Below are 22,337 nucleotides of genomic sequence, written 5' to 3'. Positions count from 1 at the left end.
CACGGCACAGCTACCGCTCAGCGGGCGAAGAGGGGCGGGGCGGGGGCGGCGGGACCTGCCCTTCCTTCGATTCCGCCCCGGGGCAAGGCTGGGGAGGCGGCGGGCGGGCCCCCGGGGGCAGCACCGAGCCCACCGGGCAGCCCACGAGGCCCACTCTTCTTTTGCTTCCATGCCCAGCTCTCCAGGTGGATGTCAGGGCTGTAGCTACGGAAGAAAACACAACAGCTCTACAGCCTTGACAGCTGGCTAATTACCCAAGAACATCCCCTTCGATCACCGGGCAAAAGTGATGTGAGCAACGTGGAATGAAACCTAGGCCTGCAAAGATAGGCCCCCCACCTTGAACAGGTCCCACACAAAAACCAACCACAAACCCACTCGAGAGCCGAGACAGGTCTGGTAGCCTTCTTGAGGTTATCTGACACAAGAAAACGATAGAGCCCTTGGGGAGAAAGCTGCTTCCTAAGAGTCGGACGGACGGACGGCCCAGGGCTCACGCGCTCCACCTGCTTCAGAATGCGGCCCACCTCGGACCTTCCCACCACCATTTTCCAAATGAGCCAACACAGTGAAAGACTGGATAAGTTCTCCACACGGCGGCCAGAATGAATTTGTCAGAACATAAATCAAAACGTTGGCAAGGACGTGGAGTAAATGGAACTCTTAAACATTGCCAGTGGGAATGTAAGTAATAGTACAACCACTTTAGAAAACGCTTTGGCAGGGCGCCTGGATGGCTCAGTCGGTTAAGCGTCCCGACTCTAGATCTCATGAGGCTCAGGTCTTCATCTCGGGCTGGGGGTGGGGGTGGGTGGTCATGAGTTCAAGCCCCACGTCGGGCTCCCCAGGGGGCATAAAGCCTACTTAAAAAAAAAAAGAAAGAAAAGAAAATGCTTTGGCAGCTTCCCATAAAGTTCAACATTCATCTACCCTATGACCCCAGCAATTCCATTCCTAGGCATTCATCCAAGAAAAATGAAAACAAATATTCAGAGGAAGGCTTAAACATGAATGCTCAGGGGTGCCTGGGTGGCTCAGTCGGTTAAGCGTCCGACTTCGGCTCAGGTCATGATCTCACAGTTCATGGGTTCAAGCCCCGCGTCGGGCTCTGGGCTGATGGCTCAGAGCCTGGAGCCTGTTTCCGATTCTGTGTCTCCCTCTCTCTCTGCCCCTTCCCCGTTCATGCTCTGTCTCTCTCTGTCTCAAAAATAAATAAACATTAAAAAAATAAAAAAAATAAAAAAAAACATGAATGATCAGGCACTTAAACATGAATGCTCAGGCATAAAAGCCAAACTAGGGACACAATCCAAATGTCTCTGAACAGGAGAAAGGATAAACAAATTGTGGTATGTCCACACAATGGATACTACTCAGCACTTAAAAAGGAACTACTCAAGACCACCACGCTGAGCAAAGACACCAGGCACAAGGATTCATACTGAGTGATTCCACTTATATAAGGTTCCACACCAGGCAAAACAATCTATGTGAAAGAAATCAAATAGTGGTGGCCTCTGGATAGGGTTGGGGAGAGTGGAAATTGACGGAGAAGTAAGTTTTTGAGTCACGGAAATGTTCTGTATCATTACAGGGTGTGGGTTATACAACTGCCTGCATTTGTCGAAATTCCTCAAACGGTAACACTTGAGAACTGTGCATTTCACGGTAAGCAAATTATATCAATAAACGCCAATGGTTTAAAAAAAAAAAAAAACCATAAATCATATCATTACATAATATGCTCAATACTTTTCCGTGTCTCCCCGTTTGTTCATTCAATGGATATTAAGTACTGAGTATATGCCAGGCAGTGTTCTGGGTGCCACGCGTTCAGAAAGAACAGAGATCCAAATCCCTAATCCCAGGGAGCTTACAGTTTTAAGGGGAAGACAATTAACAAAGTCTGGTATGTTAGAAGTAGTATGAACTGTGGGGCGTCTAGGTGGCTCAGTCAGTTGAGCGTCTGACTCTTGATTTCAGCTCAGGTCACGATCCCAGGGTCGTGGGATCGAGCCCTACTCTGGGCTCTGCACTGAGCGTGGAGCCTGCTTAAGATTCTCTCCCTCCCTCCCTCCCTCTCTCTCTCTCTCTCTCTCTGTCCCCTCCCCTGCTCATGCTCTCTAAAATAAAAAAAAATAAAAATTTGTAAAAAGGAGTAGTATGTGCTGTGAAGGAAAACAGAAAATAGGAAAGGTACTTTGGGGGAAAACACAGGGGGTGTGTGTGTGTGTGTGTGTGTGTGGGTGTGTGTGTGTGTGTGTGCGCAGACACTTTTATTTTACTTTACTGCATTTTATTTTTATCTGCTGCAAAAACTTTGTTTGTAAGTTTAAACAGGGTAGAAAGTAAAGCCTCACAAAACAGCAGACGTGAGCAAATGGGTGGGAGGTCAGAAAGTGAATCCAGCAGACAGAAGGGGTAAGGGGGTTCCAAGCCAAGGAAAAGGATCTACAAAGGTACAGCATGTCCTGCCTGTACCAGAAAGAGCCAAGAGGACAGTGTGACCGGAGCATGATGAGCAAGAAGGAAGAAGGGGGCAGGTCAGAGAGCTGGAGGGAGGGGAGAGGGAAACAGATAAGGCACTGTCCCGGGGGTCACTGTGAGGACCCCGGCCTTTCCTCTGAACAAGATGGGAGCCATTAGAAAATTCTGAGCAGAGCGGTCCGTGAGTTCGAGCCCCGCGTCAGGCTCTGGGCTGATGGCTCGGAGCCTGGAGCCTGTTTCCGATTCTGTGTCTCCCTCTCTCTCTGCCCCTCCCCCGTTCATGCTCTGTCTCTCTCTGTCCCAAAAATAAATAAAAACGTTGAAAAAAAAAATTAAAAAAAAAAAAGAAAATTCTGAGCAGAGGACTGATGTCGCTGCCTCATGTTTTCACAGGACTACTCCAGCTCTGATTTGGGAGCACCCTGAAAGGCATATCGATAAAGAACCTGCTGCCATTTTTGAGGAGACGACAGCGGTGGCCGGAGGTGGTGGGACGCAGCCAGATCCCAAATGCATTTTGAAAGTGGAGTCAACAGGATTTGCTGATGGACTGGATGGGAGAAGGAAGGGCCAAGGATGATGCCCGTGACTTTTAGCCTGAAGAACTGGAAGGAGGAAGCTGCCACGGAATGAGATGGGGAGAGGTGGGGAGCAGGACAGGATTCTTAGGGGCGATCAGGGCTTTGGTTTCAGACACAACGGGCTTGAGATGCCTGTGAGATCTTGGGGAGAAGCTACTGAGGGAGAAGTTAGGCGAGTCTGGGGTTGAGTGGAGAAATCTGGAACAGAGGAACACCTTTGAGAGTCACCAGGTTAACAGATGGCATATGAAGCCATGAGACTGGCTAAAAGCAGCCGGAGAGTGGATGGAGTTAGAGGAAAGGGGTCCAAGGACTGAAGCTGGAGGCTGGGAGTAAGGAACAACTAACTAGCAGGGGAGCCAGAGGCCCTGTGAGGCCAGAATGATCCAGCCCTGAGTGGCCTCCCCAACAGTACCTCGCTCTCCCTCTCCATCACACTGGCCTTTCATGGATCCTAAAGCACGCTGAGCTCTCCCTGACCCCAGGGCATTAGCATGCGCTACTCCTCCAGCCCTGAAGGACTCAGCATGCGCTACTCCTCCAGCCCTGAAGGACTCGCTCCCAAATCAGACCCAGTCACTCTGCCCTGTAGCTTGCTCCTTATCCTTCAAGGGCCTCTTCACCACCGCCCCATGCACGGTCTACCACAGCACCCTACTGATTTCCTTCACAGAGCTGTTCACAGCTGGTTGCTCTGTCCTAGTCTCCCCACCCCTTCCTTCTTCTCTCCCCCTCTTCACATCAGAGTGCCCCAGGTCGCAGTCCTGGTCTCCATGGGTGTCTATCGCCACTCTTTCCTCTGGTGATCTCATCCAGTCACACAACTTTATCTCTGTGCCAGAGACTCCCAAATATCTGCATCTGCAGTTGAGGCTTCTCCTTGGAACTCAGGTGCTTATATCCGGCCAGCCATCTGGACATCTCCACTTGGAGATCTAATACATTAAGATGTCCCAAGCCAGTCTCCCAGTTTTCTGGGAGTCTCCCCCCCCAAACCTGTCTTCATCCTTCTCTAGCTCCCTTGACATCAAGTCCATCATTTCAAGTGCTCAGGCCCAAACCTCTGAGTGATGTTGGATTCCCCTGTCTCTCTCCTGCCTTGTATCTCATCCATCAGCAAACCCTGTTCACCTTCCAAATATGTCCAAATATATTCAGAATCTGACTACGTCCTCCCTTCTCCACTACCACCCTCATCCAGGCCACCAAACCTCTCTTGCCTGGATTGCGGAACAGCCTCACCTTTTTGCTTCCGTCCTCGCCCACTCACCTTTACCCGTTCTCAATACCGCACCCAGACTGATTCTTTTAATTTAATTTTTTTTTTCAACGTTTATTTATTTTGGGGACAGAGAGAGACAGAGCATGAACGGGGGAGGGGCAGAGAGAGAGGGAGACACAGAATCGGAAACAGGCTCCAGGCTCCGAGCCATCAGCCCAGAGCCTGACGCGGGGCTCGAACTCACGGACCGCGAGATCGTGACCTGGCTCAAGTCGGACGCTTAACCGACTGCGCCACCCAGGCGCCCCCAGACTGATTCTTTGAAAACATGAAGGTCTCCATAATCTCTGTGCTTCTCTGCCTCCCCAAACATACTTCTCTCTGGTTTTACCTTTTTACTCACTCCCTCACTCAATACCGGACTCTTGCGGTTCCTTAAACTTTGAAGCACACTCCTGCCTTAAGGCCTTTGGTAACTGCTATGCCAAGATTTGAAACATCCCTCCTCTAGATACATGCTTAGCCAACTTCCTTCTATCTGTGCTCACATTACCTTTTTGATGAGGCCTACCCTGATCAAACTACTTCAAACAGTCAGCTATGCCCTCCTTCCTTGCCCTACTTATATTTTCCCCATAGCACTAATAATATCTTCATATACGATGACCAGGGTACCAACTCATCGGGACTTACCTGGAACTTTCCCGATTTCAACACCAAAAGTCCAGCATCTTGGGAACCACCTCAAGTCCTGAGCAAACCAGGACATTGGTCATCCTAAATATAATTTATTATTTTTATTTTCCAGGTCTCCTCAAGATCTATGAAATAACCTCCACAAGGGCAGGGATCTGCGACTCCTGGGTTCACACAGAACAGTGCTTGGCACATAATAGGTGCTCAATACGTAGGACTCGACCACCTGCCCATCACTACCTTAATCAGCCTGTTGTAAGGAGTCACACAGCAAACTAGCTGCCAGTAATTAGCTGTATAATTCTGAGTTCTTCAAATTTAATTCCTCTAAAATTTGAAACCGTGGCCTCCTAAGATACGACCATCGAAAGAAAACCAAATAGAAAAATTTACATACACGTGATTCTGTGATTCCTACCATCCATAAGCCCAGCTGGGATCTTCTCAAGTCACCACTGTTTTCAAAAAGTCCGCATGACCTACACGTTACAGGTTTCACATAAATGGCCTAACTCAGAGAAGAACCTTTGGAACCTCTTCTCCAGCCCTGAAACTCCGATGCAAACCAGCAGTTTCCCGTACACGCAGTCAGGAAAACAGGCCAATTCTTACCTCCCGTGTAGAGAAAGGAGCCAGACAGGCCTCCAAAGTAGATGAGAGCCAAGTGCTCCAGTTTCAGAGGGGACAGGTAGTAGAGACAAGCGGCACAGACACAGCCCAGGGTGTAGAGGAAGACTCCAAACCGGACAACATCCTGGGGCTCCAAGATTCGGTCCACCAGGGTCCTGTCATCACTCTTTTTGTGGTCAATGCCCTTGGAAAAGTCATAGTAAGTGTTGACCAAATTGCCAGCCCCGTGCACGGCCAGGACGGCCACGGCACAGCCCACCAGCAGCCTGGGATCCAGGACGCCCTGGGATCTGTAGGCCAGGGCACTGCCCAAGGCCACCGGGGTAAGTGAGGCACTGAAGCTCCAAGGCCGCAGGGCCAGCACGTAGGAGGCGCATTTCTGCCTCCAGGAGCGTTGGGGAAGCCTGTCCTGCTCCGGACAGTCGTTCCCCAGCAGGTCCCTGTCCCCGACCTTGGCCGTCTCTCCCGCCTGTATGTTAATCTCCCCGGAACCTGAGAGGCCGCCATGGAAGCTGCACGTGGCTGAAGCCAAAGTTAATAGTGAGCCACCCACGGCACAGCTACCGCTCAGCGGGCGAAGAGGGGCGGGGCGGGGGCGGCGGGACCTGCCCTTCCTTCGATTCCGCCCCGGGGCAAGGCTGGGGAGGCGGCGGGCGGGCCCCCGGGGGCAGCACCGAGCCCACCGGGCAGCCCACGAGGCCCACTCTTCTTTTGCTTCCATGCCCAGCTCTCCAGGTGGATGTCAGGGCTGTAGCTACGGAAGAAAACACAACAGCTCTACAGCCTTGACAGCTGGCTAATTACCCAAGAACATCCCCTTCGATCACCGGGCAAAAGTGATGTGAGCAACGTGGAATGAAACCTAGGCCTGCAAAGATAGGCCCCCCACCTTGAACAGGTCCCACACAAAAACCAACCACAAACCCACTCGAGAGCCGAGACAGGTCTGGTAGCCTTCTTGAGGTTATCTGACACAAGAAAACGATAGAGCCCTTGGGGAGAAAGCTGCTTCCTAAGAGTCGGACGGACGGACGGCCCAGGGCTCACGCGCTCCACCTGCTTCAGAATGCGGCCCACCTCGGACCTTCCCACCACCATTTTCCAAATGAGCCAACACAGTGAAAGACTGGATAAGTTCTCCACACGGCGGCCAGAATGAATTTGTCAGAACATAAATCAAAACGTTGGCAAGGACGTGGAGTAAATGGAACTCTTAAACATTGCCAGTGGGAATGTAAGTAATAGTACAACCACTTTAGAAAACGCTTTGGCAGGGCGCCTGGATGGCTCAGTCGGTTAAGCGTCCCGACTCTAGATCTCATGAGGCTCAGGTCTTCATCTCGGGCTGGGGGTGGGGGTGGGTGGTCATGAGTTCAAGCCCCACGTCGGGCTCCCCAGGGGGCATAAAGCCTACTTAAAAAAAAAAAGAAAGAAAAGAAAATGCTTTGGCAGCTTCCCATAAAGTTCAACATTCATCTACCCTATGACCCCAGCAATTCCATTCCTAGGCATTCATCCAAGAAAAATGAAAACAAATATTCAGAGGAAGGCTTAAACATGAATGCTCAGGGGTGCCTGGGTGGCTCAGTCGGTTAAGCGTCCGACTTCGGCTCAGGTCATGATCTCACAGTTCATGGGTTCAAGCCCCGCGTCGGGCTCTGGGCTGATGGCTCAGAGCCTGGAGCCTGTTTCCGATTCTGTGTCTCCCTCTCTCTCTGCCCCTTCCCCGTTCATGCTCTGTCTCTCTCTGTCTCAAAAATAAATAAACATTAAAAAAATAAAAAAAATAAAAAAAAACATGAATGATCAGGCACTTAAACATGAATGCTCAGGCATAAAAGCCAAACTAGGGACACAATCCAAATGTCTCTGAACAGGAGAAAGGATAAACAAATTGTGGTATGTCCACACAATGGATACTACTCAGCACTTAAAAAGGAACTACTCAAGACCACCACGCTGAGCAAAGACACCAGGCACAAGGATTCATACTGAGTGATTCCACTTATATAAGGTTCCACACCAGGCAAAACAATCTATGTGAAAGAAATCAAATAGTGGTGGCCTCTGGATAGGGTTGGGGAGAGTGGAAATTGACGGAGAAGTAAGTTTTTGAGTCACGGAAATGTTCTGTATCATTACAGGGTGTGGGTTATACAACTGCCTGCATTTGTCGAAATTCCTCAAACGGTAACACTTGAGAACTGTGCATTTCACGGTAAGCAAATTATATCAATAAACGCCAATGGTTTAAAAAAAAAAAAAAACCATAAATCATATCATTACATAATATGCTCAATACTTTTCCGTGTCTCCCCGTTTGTTCATTCAATGGATATTAAGTACTGAGTATATGCCAGGCAGTGTTCTGGGTGCCACGCGTTCAGAAAGAACAGAGATCCAAATCCCTAATCCCAGGGAGCTTACAGTTTTAAGGGGAAGACAATTAACAAAGTCTGGTATGTTAGAAGTAGTATGAACTGTGGGGCGTCTAGGTGGCTCAGTCAGTTGAGCGTCTGACTCTTGATTTCAGCTCAGGTCACGATCCCAGGGTCGTGGGATCGAGCCCTACTCTGGGCTCTGCACTGAGCGTGGAGCCTGCTTAAGATTCTCTCCCTCCCTCCCTCCCTCTCTCTCTCTCTCTCTCTCTGTCCCCTCCCCTGCTCATGCTCTCTAAAATAAAAAAAAATAAAAATTTGTAAAAAGGAGTAGTATGTGCTGTGAAGGAAAACAGAAAATAGGAAAGGTACTTTGGGGGAAAACACAGGGGGTGTGTGTGTGTGTGTGTGTGTGTGGGTGTGTGTGTGTGTGTGTGCGCAGACACTTTTATTTTACTTTACTGCATTTTATTTTTATCTGCTGCAAAAACTTTGTTTGTAAGTTTAAACAGGGTAGAAAGTAAAGCCTCACAAAACAGCAGACGTGAGCAAATGGGTGGGAGGTCAGAAAGTGAATCCAGCAGACAGAAGGGGTAAGGGGGTTCCAAGCCAAGGAAAAGGATCTACAAAGGTACAGCATGTCCTGCCTGTACCAGAAAGAGCCAAGAGGACAGTGTGACCGGAGCATGATGAGCAAGAAGGAAGAAGGGGGCAGGTCAGAGAGCTGGAGGGAGGGGAGAGGGAAACAGATAAGGCACTGTCCCGGGGGTCACTGTGAGGACCCCGGCCTTTCCTCTGAACAAGATGGGAGCCATTAGAAAATTCTGAGCAGAGCGGTCCGTGAGTTCGAGCCCCGCGTCAGGCTCTGGGCTGATGGCTCGGAGCCTGGAGCCTGTTTCCGATTCTGTGTCTCCCTCTCTCTCTGCCCCTCCCCCGTTCATGCTCTGTCTCTCTCTGTCCCAAAAATAAATAAAAACGTTGAAAAAAAAAATTAAAAAAAAAAAAGAAAATTCTGAGCAGAGGACTGATGTCGCTGCCTCATGTTTTCACAGGACTACTCCAGCTCTGATTTGGGAGCACCCTGAAAGGCATATCGATAAAGAACCTGCTGCCATTTTTGAGGAGACGACAGCGGTGGCCGGAGGTGGTGGGACGCAGCCAGATCCCAAATGCATTTTGAAAGTGGAGTCAACAGGATTTGCTGATGGACTGGATGGGAGAAGGAAGGGCCAAGGATGATGCCCGTGACTTTTAGCCTGAAGAACTGGAAGGAGGAAGCTGCCACGGAATGAGATGGGGAGAGGTGGGGAGCAGGACAGGATTCTTAGGGGCGATCAGGGCTTTGGTTTCAGACACAACGGGCTTGAGATGCCTGTGAGATCTTGGGGAGAAGCTACTGAGGGAGAAGTTAGGCGAGTCTGGGGTTGAGTGGAGAAATCTGGAACAGAGGAACACCTTTGAGAGTCACCAGGTTAACAGATGGCATATGAAGCCATGAGACTGGCTAAAAGCAGCCGGAGAGTGGATGGAGTTAGAGGAAAGGGGTCCAAGGACTGAAGCTGGAGGCTGGGAGTAAGGAACAACTAACTAGCAGGGGAGCCAGAGGCCCTGTGAGGCCAGAATGATCCAGCCCTGAGTGGCCTCCCCAACAGTACCTCGCTCTCCCTCTCCATCACACTGGCCTTTCATGGATCCTAAAGCACGCTGAGCTCTCCCTGACCCCAGGGCATTAGCATGCGCTACTTCTCCAGCCCTGAAGGACTCAGCATGCGCTACTCCTCCAGCCCTGAAGGACTCGCTCCCAAATCAGACCCAGTTACTCTGCCCTGTAGCTTGCTCCTTATCCTTCAAGGGCCTCTTCACCACCGCCCCATGCACGGTCTACCACAGCACCCTACTGATTTCCTTCACAGAGCTGTTCACAGCTGGTTGCTCTGTCCTAGTCTCCCCACCCCTTCCTTCTTCTCTCCCCCTCTTCACATCAGAGTGCCCCAGGTCGCAGTCCTGGTCTCCATGGGTGTCTATCGCCACTCTTTCCTCTGGTGATCTCATCCAGTCACACAACTTTATCTCTGTGCCAGAGACTCCCAAATATCTGCATCTGCAGTTGAGGCTTCTCCTTGGAACTCAGGTGCTTATATCCGGCCAGCCATCTGGACATCTCCACTTGGAGATCTAATACATTAAGATGTCCCAAGCCAGTCTCCCAGTTTTCTGGGAGTCTCCCCCCCCAAACCTGTCTTCATCCTTCTCTAGCTCCCTTGACATCAAGTCCATCATTTCAAGTGCTCAGGCCCAAACCTCTGAGTGATGTTGGATTCCCCTGTCTCTCTCCTGCCTTGTATCTCATCCATCAGCAAACCCTGTTCACCTTCCAAATATGTCCAAATATATTCAGAATCTGACTACGTCCTCCCTTCTCCACTACCACCCTCATCCAGGCCACCAAACCTCTCTTGCCTGGATTGCGGAACAGCCTCACCTTTTTGCTTCCGTCCTCGCCCACTCACCTTTACCCGTTCTCAATACCGCACCCAGACTGATTCTTTTAATTTAATTTTTTTTTTCAACGTTTATTTATTTTGGGGACAGAGAGAGACAGAGCATGAACGGGGGAGGGGCAGAGAGAGAGGGAGACACAGAATCGGAAACAGGCTCCAGGCTCCGAGCCATCAGCCCAGAGCCTGACGCGGGGCTCGAACTCACGGACCGCGAGATCGTGACCTGGCTCAAGTCGGACGCTTAACCGACTGCGCCACCCAGGCGCCCCCAGACTGATTCTTTGAAAACATGAAGGTCTCCATAATCTCTGTGCTTCTCTGCCTCCCCAAACATACTTCTCTCTGGTTTTACCTTTTTACTCACTCCCTCACTCAATACCGGACTCTTGCGGTTCCTTAAACTTTGAAGCACACTCCTGCCTTAAGGCCTTTGGTAACTGCTATGCCAAGATTTGAAACATCCCTCCTCTAGATACATGCTTAGCCAACTTCCTTCTATCTGTGCTCACATTACCTTTTTGATGAGGCCTACCCTGATCAAACTACTTCAAACAGTCAGCTATGCCCTCCTTCCTTGCCCTACTTATATTTTCCCCATAGCACTAATAATATCTTCATATACGATGACCAGGGTACCAACTCATCGGGACTTACCTGGAACTTTCCCGATTTCAACACCAAAAGTCCAGCATCTTGGGAACCACCTCAAGTCCTGAGCAAACCAGGACATTGGTCATCCTAAATATAATTTATTATTTTTATTTTCCAGGTCTCCTCAAGATCTATGAAATAACTTCCACAAGGGCAGGGATCTGCGACTCCTGGGTTCACACAGAACAGTGCTTGGCACATAATAGGTGCTCAATACGTAGGACTTGACCACCTGCCCATCACTACCTTAATCAGCCTGTTGTAAGGAGTCACACAGCAAACTAGCTGCCAGTAATTAGCTGTATAATTCTGAGTTCTTCAAATTTAATTCCTCTAAAATTTGAAACCGTGGCCTCCTAAGATACGACCATCGAAAGAAAACCAAATAGAAAAATTTACATACACGTGATTCTGTGATTCCTACCATCCATAAGCCCAGCTGGGATCTTCTCAAGTCACCACTGTTTTCAAAAAGTCCGCATGACCTACACGTTACAGGTTTCACATAAATGGCCTAACTCAGAGAAGAACCTTTGGAACCTCTTCTCCAGCCCTGAAACTCCGATGCAAACCAGCAGTTTCCCGTACACGCAGTCAGGAAAACAGGCCAATTCTTACCTCCCGTGTAGAGAAAGGAGCCAGACAGGCCTCCAAAGTAGATGAGAGCCAAGTGCTCCAGTTTCAGAGGGGACAGGTAGTAGAGACAAGCGGCACAGACACAGCCCAGGGTGTAGAGGAAGACTCCAAACCGGACAACATCCTGGGGCTCCAAGATTCGGTCCACCAGGGTCCTGTCATCACTCTTTTTGTGGTCAATGCCCTTGGAAAAGTCATAGTAAGTGTTGACCAAATTGCCAGCCCCGTGCACGGCCAGGACGGCCACGGCACAGCCCACCAGCAGCCTGGGATCCAGGACGCCCTGGGATCTGTAGGCCAGGGCACTGCCCAAGGCCACCGGGGTAAGTGAGGCACTGAAGCTCCAAGGCCGCAGGGCCAGCACGTAGGAGGCGCATTTCTGCCTCCAGGAGCGTTGGGGAAGCCTGTCCTGCTCCGGACAGTCGTTCCCCAGCAGGTCCCTGTCCCCGACCTTGGCCGTCTCTCCCGCCTGTATGTTAATCTCCCCCGGAACCTGAGAGGCCGCCATGGAAGCTGCACGTGGCTGAAGCCAAAGTTAATAGTGAGCCACCCACGGCACAGCTACAGTTCAGCGGGAAGAGGGGCGGGGCAGCCGGACCTGCCCTTCCTTCGATTCCGCCCCGGGGCAAGGCTGGGGAGGCGGCGGGCGGGCCCCGGGGGCAGCACCGAGCCAACCAGGCAGCCCACGAGGCCCGACGGCACCGCCCCGACCTCCTGTCACCTGGGCGAAACCTGTCTCTGGACCTCAGTCCGCGGTAGAGCCCAAGGCCGAACTGCGGCCACGCGCCTTAGGATACTGGAGCCACCATCTTGTGCGCCAGCCTCCGAAGGCCCGCCCGGAAACAGGGACCGACCGCGCGGGCCCGGCCGGTGCTTGCGCGGCCGGGGCCGGGGCGGGGCCGGGGGCGGGGCCTGGCGGGCCGGGGGCGTGGCCTGGCGGGCCGGGGCGGAGCCTTGCGTGCCGGGGCGGAGCGGCGACCCGGCGGCCAAGCCCCTCTCCCGCCGGGGGTCCGAGGTCCTCAGCTACCCCCAGACTCGCAGGAAACAGCCTCAGCATCACAGGAACTTACCTAGAGCTTCCATTCACCAAAATAGGACTCACTCATTTTTTTCATTCAACGAGTATTTTTTGAGCACTTACTATGCTAGGCAGCAGTGAACAAAATGGACAAAAATCAGGGAGGGCATCGAGGGCAATGAAACAGGTAGAATTACCTCCCACTTTTTAAATGGGAAACGAAGCTCTGAAATGGGAAATGATATCTAAGAAATTATTAGCTCTAGTAATAATCACCACGGCAATAATTCCCGCTTTTTATTGTGAACGATTACCATTTGCCATGTACTGTCCTGCCTGCCTTTTTATCCATACTCTAGGTTACTCACTTATTCATGCAAATAACCGTCTTCCTCCCCACTCTGTCTGGTGGCCAGCTTTGGCTCTTCATTGCCCGCCTTCTGGAAGCTTCTGGGCCATAGCCGTAGCTCATTCTCGCTGGAGGGAGCCAACTGTTAAATTTTCAGGAATTTTCTGAGCCCGTCATTAAGCACAGCCATTATTAAAAATTAAATTGTACAAACTTACAATTAGATAAATTATATTTAAAACAAAGTTAACAAAACTCATTACTTCCCAATTATCTCACTCCATGTTACCATTTGTTTCTTTTGTCTGTTGTCTATGGCATTGTGGAAATATGATATAATGACGGGCTACCACTCATCTCTCCCAGCTTGGGAGGTTATATGATATCCAAAAGACGCATCCTGTTAGAATCAATTGGCCATATGGAATTTGCAATGAAAAGCATTGTGCATTTTATTATTACTTAGAAGTTACGTGCTAGATACATCCTTTATATCGGTGACAGTTATAATATGCACGTAGCATATATGGACGCGGGACAAACTCCATAATTTTGGTGCCTAGTGCAAAATAAAAATGTGCAGCCCCTTGGTCAAAAAGCATTAAGAGTTTCATTAAGAGCAATACAACCTCACACAGCCCCAAAGCCAGCCCTTGTACATACAAACATACCAACATGTCCCTCCCCCCACCCCCACCTTATCAGCTAGCTGGTTGTTAAATATTTACATCTCTACTACCTAGCACATACCCGTGATGCTGGCCAGACCCAAGTGTCCTCTGATGCCAAGTTGGACAAGAGGAAGAAGCAGATATATCAAAACCCTGGCTCCATCGTTTACCAATTCTGTAACCTAATCCCTCTCTCAGTTTACTCACGTGTAAAGTCTGAACAATATACAACAACATGCCTCCCAGTTCAAGAATGTTGAATGCCTCAATGTTCAAGAATAACAGTGATAGAATTTATTGACTGCTCACATGCGTCATAGAGGGTTTTAGGTACTTTACATATGTTAACATTTAACCCCACCACACTACTTACGGAGGTAAGTGCATTATAATCTCTTTGGTTTTATGATAAATAAATAGGTATAAGGAGATTAAGTACCTGGTCGTATAGCTAGTAAATGTTGGAGCAAAGTTTCAGATTCAGTTAGACTCCAAGCTGCTTTTAACCACTACTTTATAATGTCTACCAAAATGCCTGATACTTTGTAAGTGCTCAATAAATATTACTTACCATTTTAACATGATAAGAAAGCTCTTCGTAAACTGAAAAGAGACCTACATATGTATTGCTTACTGTTGTTATAAAACCACGTGATTGTTAGTTAGAAAACAGGGCCTTATCACAACTTAGGGTGGCAAAAATCTCATATATTGCGGGTGGAAATGAAAATTAGTACCTCCCTTATAGAGAACAATATGAGAATGTCTGTCGATTATACATGCATTTACCCTCTGACCCTGTAATCTGATTTCTGGGTATTTATTTGGTATAGCTTCCAGGGGAAATATTATATATGTACAAAAGCATTCTTTGCTGCATCATTAGTAATAGCAAGAATACAAGTGTCCATCAACAGAGGACTGGAAAAATAAATTACCATACATCCATGTGATGAAATACTATGTACCTATATAATAACAAAAGAACAAGGGAGCTTTCTATAAGCTAAGAAACATCTCCAAGATCTACTAAAATTGTTAAAAGTGCAGAACAGTACAGATAGTAACCAAAAGGGAAAATAGGAGTACGTATAAAAAGAGAATCTGCCAACGTGTTTTGTTAGCCACAGAATATTGCCAAACCTCTTTAATTTGGCATTTCAGAACTTCTGGAAACTTAAATATCTACAATGGACACTTCTTTCTTTCCTTTCAAATTTTTATCTAAATTCTAGGGGCGCCTGGGTGGCGCAGTCGGTTAAGCGTCCGACTTGAGCCAGGTCATGATCTCGCGGTCCGTGAGTTCGAGCCCCGCATCGGGCCCTGGGCTGATGGCTCAGAGCCTGGAGCCTGTTTTGGATTCTGTGTCTCCCTCTCTCTCTGCCCCTCCCCCGTTCATGCTCTGTCTCTCTCTGTCCCAAAAATAAATAAACGTTGAAAAAAAGTTAAAAAAAAATAAATTCTAGTTAGTTAACATATCATATAATATTGTTTTCAGTAGAATTTAGTGATTTATCACTTAGCATACAACACCCAAGGCTCATTGCAAGTGCCCTCCTTACTACCCATCACCCATTTAGCCCATCCCCCATCCACCTTCCTCCATCAACCCTCAGTCTGTTCTCTATCCTAAAGAGTCTCTTATGATTTGTTTCCCTCTCTCTCCTTCTTTCCATATGTTTATCTGTTTTGCTTCTTAAATTCCACAAATGAGGTCATATGGTATTTTAGACACTTCTTTTTATTACACAAGTAATTGATGGTAATGGATAAAGGAAAAAATAGGCCCTCTCCGTATTTCATTGCATCTTAGTTGCATATCCCTCCCCCACCCCCGCCCTGAATAGACACATAAGAAATATATAAATGCTTCATAAGGGGTTATATTATACTTCTATTGTTGTACAGCTTGTATTTTTAAAAATGTTTATTTTGAGAGAGAGAGAGAGAGAGCGCGAGCGCACCTACACAAGCAGGGAGGGGGCAGAGAAAGAGAGAATCCCAAGCAGGTTCCGCACTGTCAGCGAGGAGCACAATGCCGTCAAATGCCATTTTTGCCATTGACTGTTTGAAAATATGTTTTTAATTAATTATTTTAATTTTTAAAAGTAAGCTCCACATCCAAGGTGGGGCTTGAACTCAGGATCCTAGATCAAGAGTCACAGGCTCCACCCCCTGAACTACCCAGGAGCCCCTGGATGTTTTTAAGTGATGTTGCTTTAAAACTATTTATTTAGGAGTAGGTCATTCAGTTAAAACTTGGTTATGGGAATGATCTTGTGAGCTAGGTAATTTTGGAAAACTGGGAAATTCTAACTAAAAACGCTTTTAAACGCACATTGCATTTCAAAGAAGAGAAATCACGGGTGCATAATTAGCGCTGGTCCCAAAATTCTACATCTTTGCTCTCTTAAAGACAGGGCACCACGTCGCTCACACCCTGGTTACAGCGGTACCCACACACCAGGATCCGGACGGCCACAGTGTCGATGCAGCGGGGAATAATAGTAGCGATGCACCGGATGTGCGCGTGGAAGTGGCAGAAATCAACTCACGAGCGATTGGTTCTCCCAAGTGGACGCAGTCCTCTTTTAAGCCTCCTTTCGTCTGCCACTGGCCGCGTGGTTTGTCTATTTGAACAGTCCCCGCCCCCTAGAGAAGCCGGGTCCCAGGCCTCACTTCTCCTTCGTTTCTATTGGTCTGCCTTCCAGTCCATCTTCTCCTTGCGCCTGGCGATTGGTCCTCAGCGCTAGGAGTCCGCCCTCCCTCCCGCCCGGCTTAGAGGACAGCGGGGAAGGCGGGTGGTGGGGCCGGGGCCTGAAGCGGCGGTACCCGCACAGGTGGCGGCAGCCGAGGCCTTGGCCGAAGCCGCGCGGTGAGTCTGGGGCCTGGCACCGACCCCTCTAAGGTGGAGGAATCTCCAGACCCAGGGTCAGCCTGGTCCGTTGGGGGGGAGGGGGGGTGCCGGGAAGTCGCCCGTCTGGTCCGTGAGGTCCCTACGGACTTGGGCGCCGTCTGAGCCCTTAACCCCCACCCGGCGAGGCAGCACCCACCTCCTTCCGGACCCCCAGGAGACCCCCGGACCCCTCAGCCTGCTGTGTGTCCCTGGCGCGGCGAAGGGCGGCCCATCAGCTCCGGTACCGCCGGGCGCCTTTGGGTCTCCATGCCCCGCAGTCACCCCATCTTCCGAGCCACCTACAGGTTGTCCTCAGAGAGGAGCAACGTCCGTGTGTGCCCCTTGCACTGCACCCTGGGAACCTCTCAAGGACCCAGTCCCCAGAACTGAGCTGGGTTCCATCCTGGGGTTTCATCCTCTCTGCCCTCCCCACCCCCACCCCCATCTCCAGTTTCAGCCACCCCAACTTTAACTTCTGCCAGCCGTCACCAAGACTCTTAGGATATTGGACTCACAAGTATTTTAGTTGAATTCTGCCTGGAGCAGATGGGCCTGTGGGCCTTAGACCCTGTGAAGATACTCCGGTTTCTTCCTGAGAATGAGAATTCCTTGCCAGCCTCCCTCCCCCTCATCGCAGAGGCGGGGCACACACCCCTTCCTAGTTTTCTCATCAGGGATCCTTGGGTTTCCTCTCCCCTGAAGGATGACATTTCCTTCTGTAGCCTTTTTCTTGGCATTGAAGTACTTAAAAGCCTTACAAAACGAATTATTCCCTAATTTTTTTTTCTCTGCATCTCACAGATAATTTCAAAAATAAGAATTTTGGAAAAATTGGTGTTCTAATATAATGTGGACATACCTCGGACCGGTTATATGTGTTCCTCCCGCAGCAGTCTGGGCTGAGCCCTGTTATGGCCACTTTATGGTGGTTGCCTGATTATTTGTATTTCCCTCTAGACTGTAAGCTCAACTGAGAGGAGGGACAGTATATAATTGAGGAACGAATGAGTGATCTCAGGAATGAATCAGTCTCTTTTAGCTCACATTCCAAGTACTGGTACTTAAGAGAACGGCACCGTCCAATATCATAACCACCAGCCACAGGTGGCTTAGAGCATCTGAAATGTGACTAGTTGAAGTTGAGGTTGCCCTGAGTGGAAAATGCACAGTACAAAAAGAGAACGGAAAGTACATCAGTAATTTTTATGTTGGTAACATGTTGAAATGATATTTTGCATCTATTGGATTTAAGAAATGTATTAATTTCATCTGTTTCTTTTTGCGTCTTTTTGATATGGTTGCCAGGAGATTTAAAATTATACATTTATGGGGGCAACCGGGTGGCTCGGTTGGAGAAGCATCTGACTCTTGATTTTGGCGCTGGTCATGGTAATAACAGCTAACGGTTATTAAGAACTCACTGTGTGCCTGGCACTGAAGCACTTTTTAACATTTATTAACTCACTTAATCTGTAATTTAGTACATAATTTTGGACTGGATTCGAACCCAGGTAGTCTGGCTTCAGAGCCCACAATTTAACCCTGTCTGCTATACTGCCTCTTTTTTTTTTTTTTTTTAAGTCTATTTATTTATTCTGAGGCAGGAAGAGAATCCCAAGCAGGCTCCACACTGTCAGCACAGAGCCCGATGTGGGGCTTGAACCCGCGAGATCAAGACCCAAAGCCGAAATCACGAATCGGACGCTTAACCGACAGAGCCACCCAGGCGCCCCCCCCCCCCCGCCTCTTTTAAACACCAGTCATTGTGGAATGAATGAATCAAGGCTTTCTCTACATTCCTCAGTGAGGTCTCCCAACCTTTTTAGGATCCCCCCCCCCACCCGCCGACAACAGGCAGAGAGGAGATCCGTGTTGAGGAACGGGCACCATAAATATATTCATGACACCATAGTTTGTTATGCAAAATATTGAGGGAAGTTTCTCTCCAAAGAACCTCAGGTCAAGATGCTGGGAACCGGACCTGCCACCGCCACCACAGCCACCACCACGTCCAGCAACGTGAGCGTCCTGCAGCAGTTTGCCAGCGGCCTGAAGAGCCGGAATGAGGAGACCAGGGCCAAAGCTGCCAAGGAGCTCCAGCACTATGTCACCATGGAGCTTCGAGAGGTCAGGGCTTCTGGGCTTTGTCGGGGAGTATTGGGCCTCAATGCACCGGCACTGGTTTCGATTCCTTCTGACGGCTGAGTGAGGATTTGGAAAACAAAGACACCCAATTTTTCCTGTCTGTAGGGTGCGCCGGTTCCTTTGTAGTGGCTACACATTTCTGTGGCATTTCGTATGCTGTGCTTCCTTCCTCCTTTCCTTTTCTCTTTCTTTCCTTTTCTTTTCTTTTCCTTTCTTTTTCTTTCTTTCTTTCTTTCTTCCTTCTTTTCTTTTCTTTTCTTTTCTTTTCTTTTCTTTTCTTTTCTTTTCTTTTCTTGCTTGTTTTCCCACCATATTCCAGACCTTCAGTTCTCTCTATCTGATAACCGTAGTCGGGCTGGGTTTGAGGAGCTGGTAGCCTGGGGCTTTCTAGAGAGAGAGCATGCTTGATGTCTGGACGGTGTCTCTTGCTCATCCTTGTAACCCCAGGATGTGGCCTGCCATGGGGTAGATACTCAACAGGCATTTGTTCCACATACAAATGAGCTGTGGGTTCATCTGCTCAACAGTTTACAGCTATAAACGTGGGCAGTAGTTCTGTCCTCTTCGGCGTGAGCCAGATCTGCTGGCCACCTCTCAGTCCTGACCTTTGGGAGCCACCCCCCCCCCCACCCCCAGCATCAGGGAGACATTAGAAGTTGTTCTGAGTACATCTTCTTCCGCAGATGAGTCAAGAGGAGTCTACTCGCTTCTATGATCAGCTGAACCATCACATTTTTGAACTGGTTTCCAGCTCGGATGCCAATGAAAGGAAAGGTGGCATCTTGGCCATAGGTAAGGGCAGGGCCTCTGGTGACGGGGACAACTGGGAATGAAGGGCGGTCACCTCTGTGTCCACTGCACCTGCGTCCGCTGCTTACTAGATGCTGAGTTCCTACCTGTTTCATGAAATTTTGAGGAGCCCTGTGGCTTTCAGTGTACTTATTCTTAGCAACGGTCCTGGGATGGTGGCACAGCTGATGTCTTCAGATACAGAGTCTCAGAACCATTACGCAACTTTCGTAATGCCTGAGCCAGTGCCTGAGCCGAGACTGCAAGCCAGCTTTCTCCCCCCTCACCCCGTGTGGCTCGTTGCAGGCTCTGGTTTCCCTGTCGGGCAGTTCGGCGTAGCGGGGCTCACAAATGGAAAGGCGAAGTTGGGGTACAGTGATACAAAGCATGTCATTTTCACATCCCAGGGACCGGTCTGGTGCATTATTATTCATTCTCCGTTTTACTCCTTTTCTTCTTGGGAAAACAAATTACGTGTCCTAAAACAAGATTGTTTTGCTTTATGTAAGTAGTTCTGGCGCAGATGTGAAACCTGCTGCTTAAAATGAAAATATTGTCTGCATCCTTCCCATCTGGAAGTTGCGCTTGGTACTCAAAGCAGAAGGAAGGGGTCACGCACCTACCTTCCTGTCAGGGCCGCGTGCTCTCCGGGACCGGACGTGCCCATCCTCACCTTTTGTCTTCCTGTCTTTCCCAGCCAGCCTCATAGGAGTGGAAGGCGGGAATGCCACCCGTATCGGCAGATTTGCTAACTATCTTCGGAACCTCCTCCCCTCTAATGACCCAGTTGTCATGGAGATGGCATCCAAGGCCATTGGCCGCCTTGCCATGGCAGGCGACACTTTTACAGCTGAGTATGTGGAGTTCGAGGTGAAGCGAGCCTTGGAGTGGCTGGGCGCTGACCGCAACGAGGGCCGGAGACACGCAGCCGTGAGTGCCCGCGGGGAGGGATGCAGCTGGCCGGGGAGCAAGGGGGCCCTGTCGGGGTCCTCCGCACCACGTGCTCGGGTCCCTGAAAGGCAGGCGGTGAGGGGACGCTCCAGGCAGAGGCGCTGTGCTTCTTAGGGACCTTCGGTTCTGTCCTGAATCCCTTTCTCTTTTTGCCCCAAGCTCCGTACCCAAAGAGGAAACTTGAAAGTTCTCTTCTGTGGCCCAATAGGCACAGCCCTGAGTGCGGTGCTGTCTGGACCTCTGACTTCTAGACTCAAAACTGCCTCCTGAGCAGAAGGTTCCCCCCTTGGCCACAGGCAGACGAAATCACAAGCCAAAAGGCTCCGAAAGCCCCAGACAGCTGTCCTATCTGTGTGATCCTATCAGTGTCTCTGTCAAGGTCTCTCTGCTGTCCTATGGGAACACAGAAATACTAGGAGGAGGAGAGGAGCGGGGGCAGTGGGAGTGGTGGTCTGCCTCCTTTCAGGCCTTTCTTGTTTATTTTCTAGGCGTTTGTTGATTGGTGGGCACCTGGCCCAAACTCCCTCTTTCCCCATTGGCTCTTCTGCAGTTGGGGGAGTGGGAGCCTCTCATCCTCTCGTGGTGCATCCCCACTGCTTTTTTGAGGCTCGGCCCTGAAAAAAGCCTGGTTTGAGGGACCAGGCTTCTAGGCCGCGAGATGAGGGAGAGTCTGTCCTTGAGAATCTGGGAATGAACGTGGTGGGGATCAGAGCATCATTTGGATCCTTTCCTGTTGGCTCTGTCTTCAGGAGCCAGTACCACGAGGAGGGACCCCGGTACTGGGGGAGGGACAGCCATGTGGACCCTGCTTCAAGGCGGCTTTGTCCTTCCTAAACTCGGGCCAACCTCTGACCTTCAGTTTCTTCCACTGTCAGATGCACATATAGCAAAATTAAATATTGAACGGGATTATTAACTCATTTAATAAACGTTTATCAAGGGGCGCCCGGGTGGCTCATTTGGTTAAGCGTCCCACTCTTGATTTCAGCTCAGGTCGTGATCTCACAGTTCCTGAGCTCGAGCCCCGCATTGGGCTCCGCGCTGGCAGTGCGGAGCCTGCTTGGGATTCTCTCTCTTTCCCACCCCGCTTGTGCTTTTCTCTCTTTCTCAAAATAAATAAACATTTAAAAAATAAATAAATGTTTATCAAATACCGCTGTGCTCCAGGGATGGTTTTAGGCTGTCATTGGGATGGAATGCAAAGCGTAAACATGTCTCCCTTCCAGAGCTCATGTTCTAACATTATGAGAATCCTATGTTTGTAAACACCCTAGGATAATGAACACTGAGATTTTCGATCAATTTTTCTTTTATTCCTGTGTCCCCAGAGGTTCCCAGCTAGAAGAGAGGACGAGTCTGCTCCTTTCCTGATGTATATACACACAGGCCCCAGGATGGCAAGAAGCCGCATCCTGATGGGACGAAACTCTCTGATACAGACGAGGGTTCTCTGTGTGCTTTTCTCCCCCAGGTTCTGGTTCTCCGCGAGCTGGCTATCAGCGTCCCCACCTTCTTCTTCCAGCAAGTGCAGCCCTTCTTTGACAACATTTTTGTGGCCGTGTGGGACCCCAAACAGGCCATCCGGGAGGGAGCTGTGGCCGCCCTTCGTGCCTGTTTGATTCTCACCACCCAGCGTGAGCCGAAGGAGATGCAGAAGCCTCAGTGGTACAGGGTGAGGAGATGGTTCCGTTGCATTCGCCTGCAAAGCACATTTTTTAAAAATGTTTATTTATTTT

General features: G+C 49.6%; 3 protein-coding genes across 5 annotated transcripts in view; 1 reads left to right on the top strand and 2 right to left on the bottom strand.

The window, feature by feature from the left end:
• Nucleotides 1-10: 10 nt before the first annotated feature.
• LOC123379470 (ubiA prenyltransferase domain-containing protein 1-like) lies at nt 11-6,123 on the bottom strand. Its single transcript, XM_045035091.1, is given in 3 exon segments — nt 11-204; nt 5,599-6,099; nt 6,102-6,123. Coding segments are annotated over 3 exon segments (717 nt in total).
• Nucleotides 6,124-6,176: 53 nt separating this feature from the next.
• On the bottom strand, nt 6,177-12,497 carry LOC105259936 (ubiA prenyltransferase domain-containing protein 1-like). The gene is made up of 2 exons (XM_023258124.2): nt 11,765-12,497; nt 6,177-6,370 (listed from the first exon to the last, which is right to left on the bottom strand). The coding sequence occupies exons 1-2, from the start codon at nt 12,288-12,290 to the stop codon at nt 6,177-6,179; spliced, it is 720 nt and encodes a 239-aa protein (XP_023113892.2). The 5' UTR covers nt 12,291-12,497.
• A 4,043-nt stretch (nt 12,498-16,540) lies between these two features.
• The window catches only part of MTOR (mechanistic target of rapamycin kinase), a 134,098-nt gene continuing 128,301 nt past the window's right edge, over nt 16,541-22,337 (top strand). For 2 of the 3 annotated variants that reach the window (XM_003989489.4, XM_045035087.1), the window contains exons 1-5: nt 16,541-16,695; nt 18,668-18,843; nt 19,545-19,653; nt 20,348-20,580; nt 22,073-22,273. In XM_003989489.4, the coding sequence (XP_003989538.1) occupies nt 18,682-18,843; nt 19,545-19,653; nt 20,348-20,580; nt 22,073-22,273 (705 nt within the window). In that variant the 5' untranslated portion in view covers nt 16,541-16,695; nt 18,668-18,681. The remainder of the gene's footprint in view (nt 16,696-18,667; nt 18,844-19,544; nt 19,654-20,347; nt 20,581-22,072; nt 22,274-22,337) is intronic. The other variant, XM_045035086.1, reaches the window with a different exon arrangement.

Source organism: Felis catus, chromosome C1 (assembly GCF_018350175.1).
Source record: "Felis catus isolate Fca126 chromosome C1, F.catus_Fca126_mat1.0, whole genome shotgun sequence".
In the NCBI taxonomy this organism is placed as follows: Eukaryota; Metazoa; Chordata; class Mammalia; order Carnivora; family Felidae; genus Felis; species Felis catus.
The sequence above is the reverse complement of the archived record's forward strand: the minus strand, read 5'-3'. Positions and strand labels throughout refer to the sequence as shown.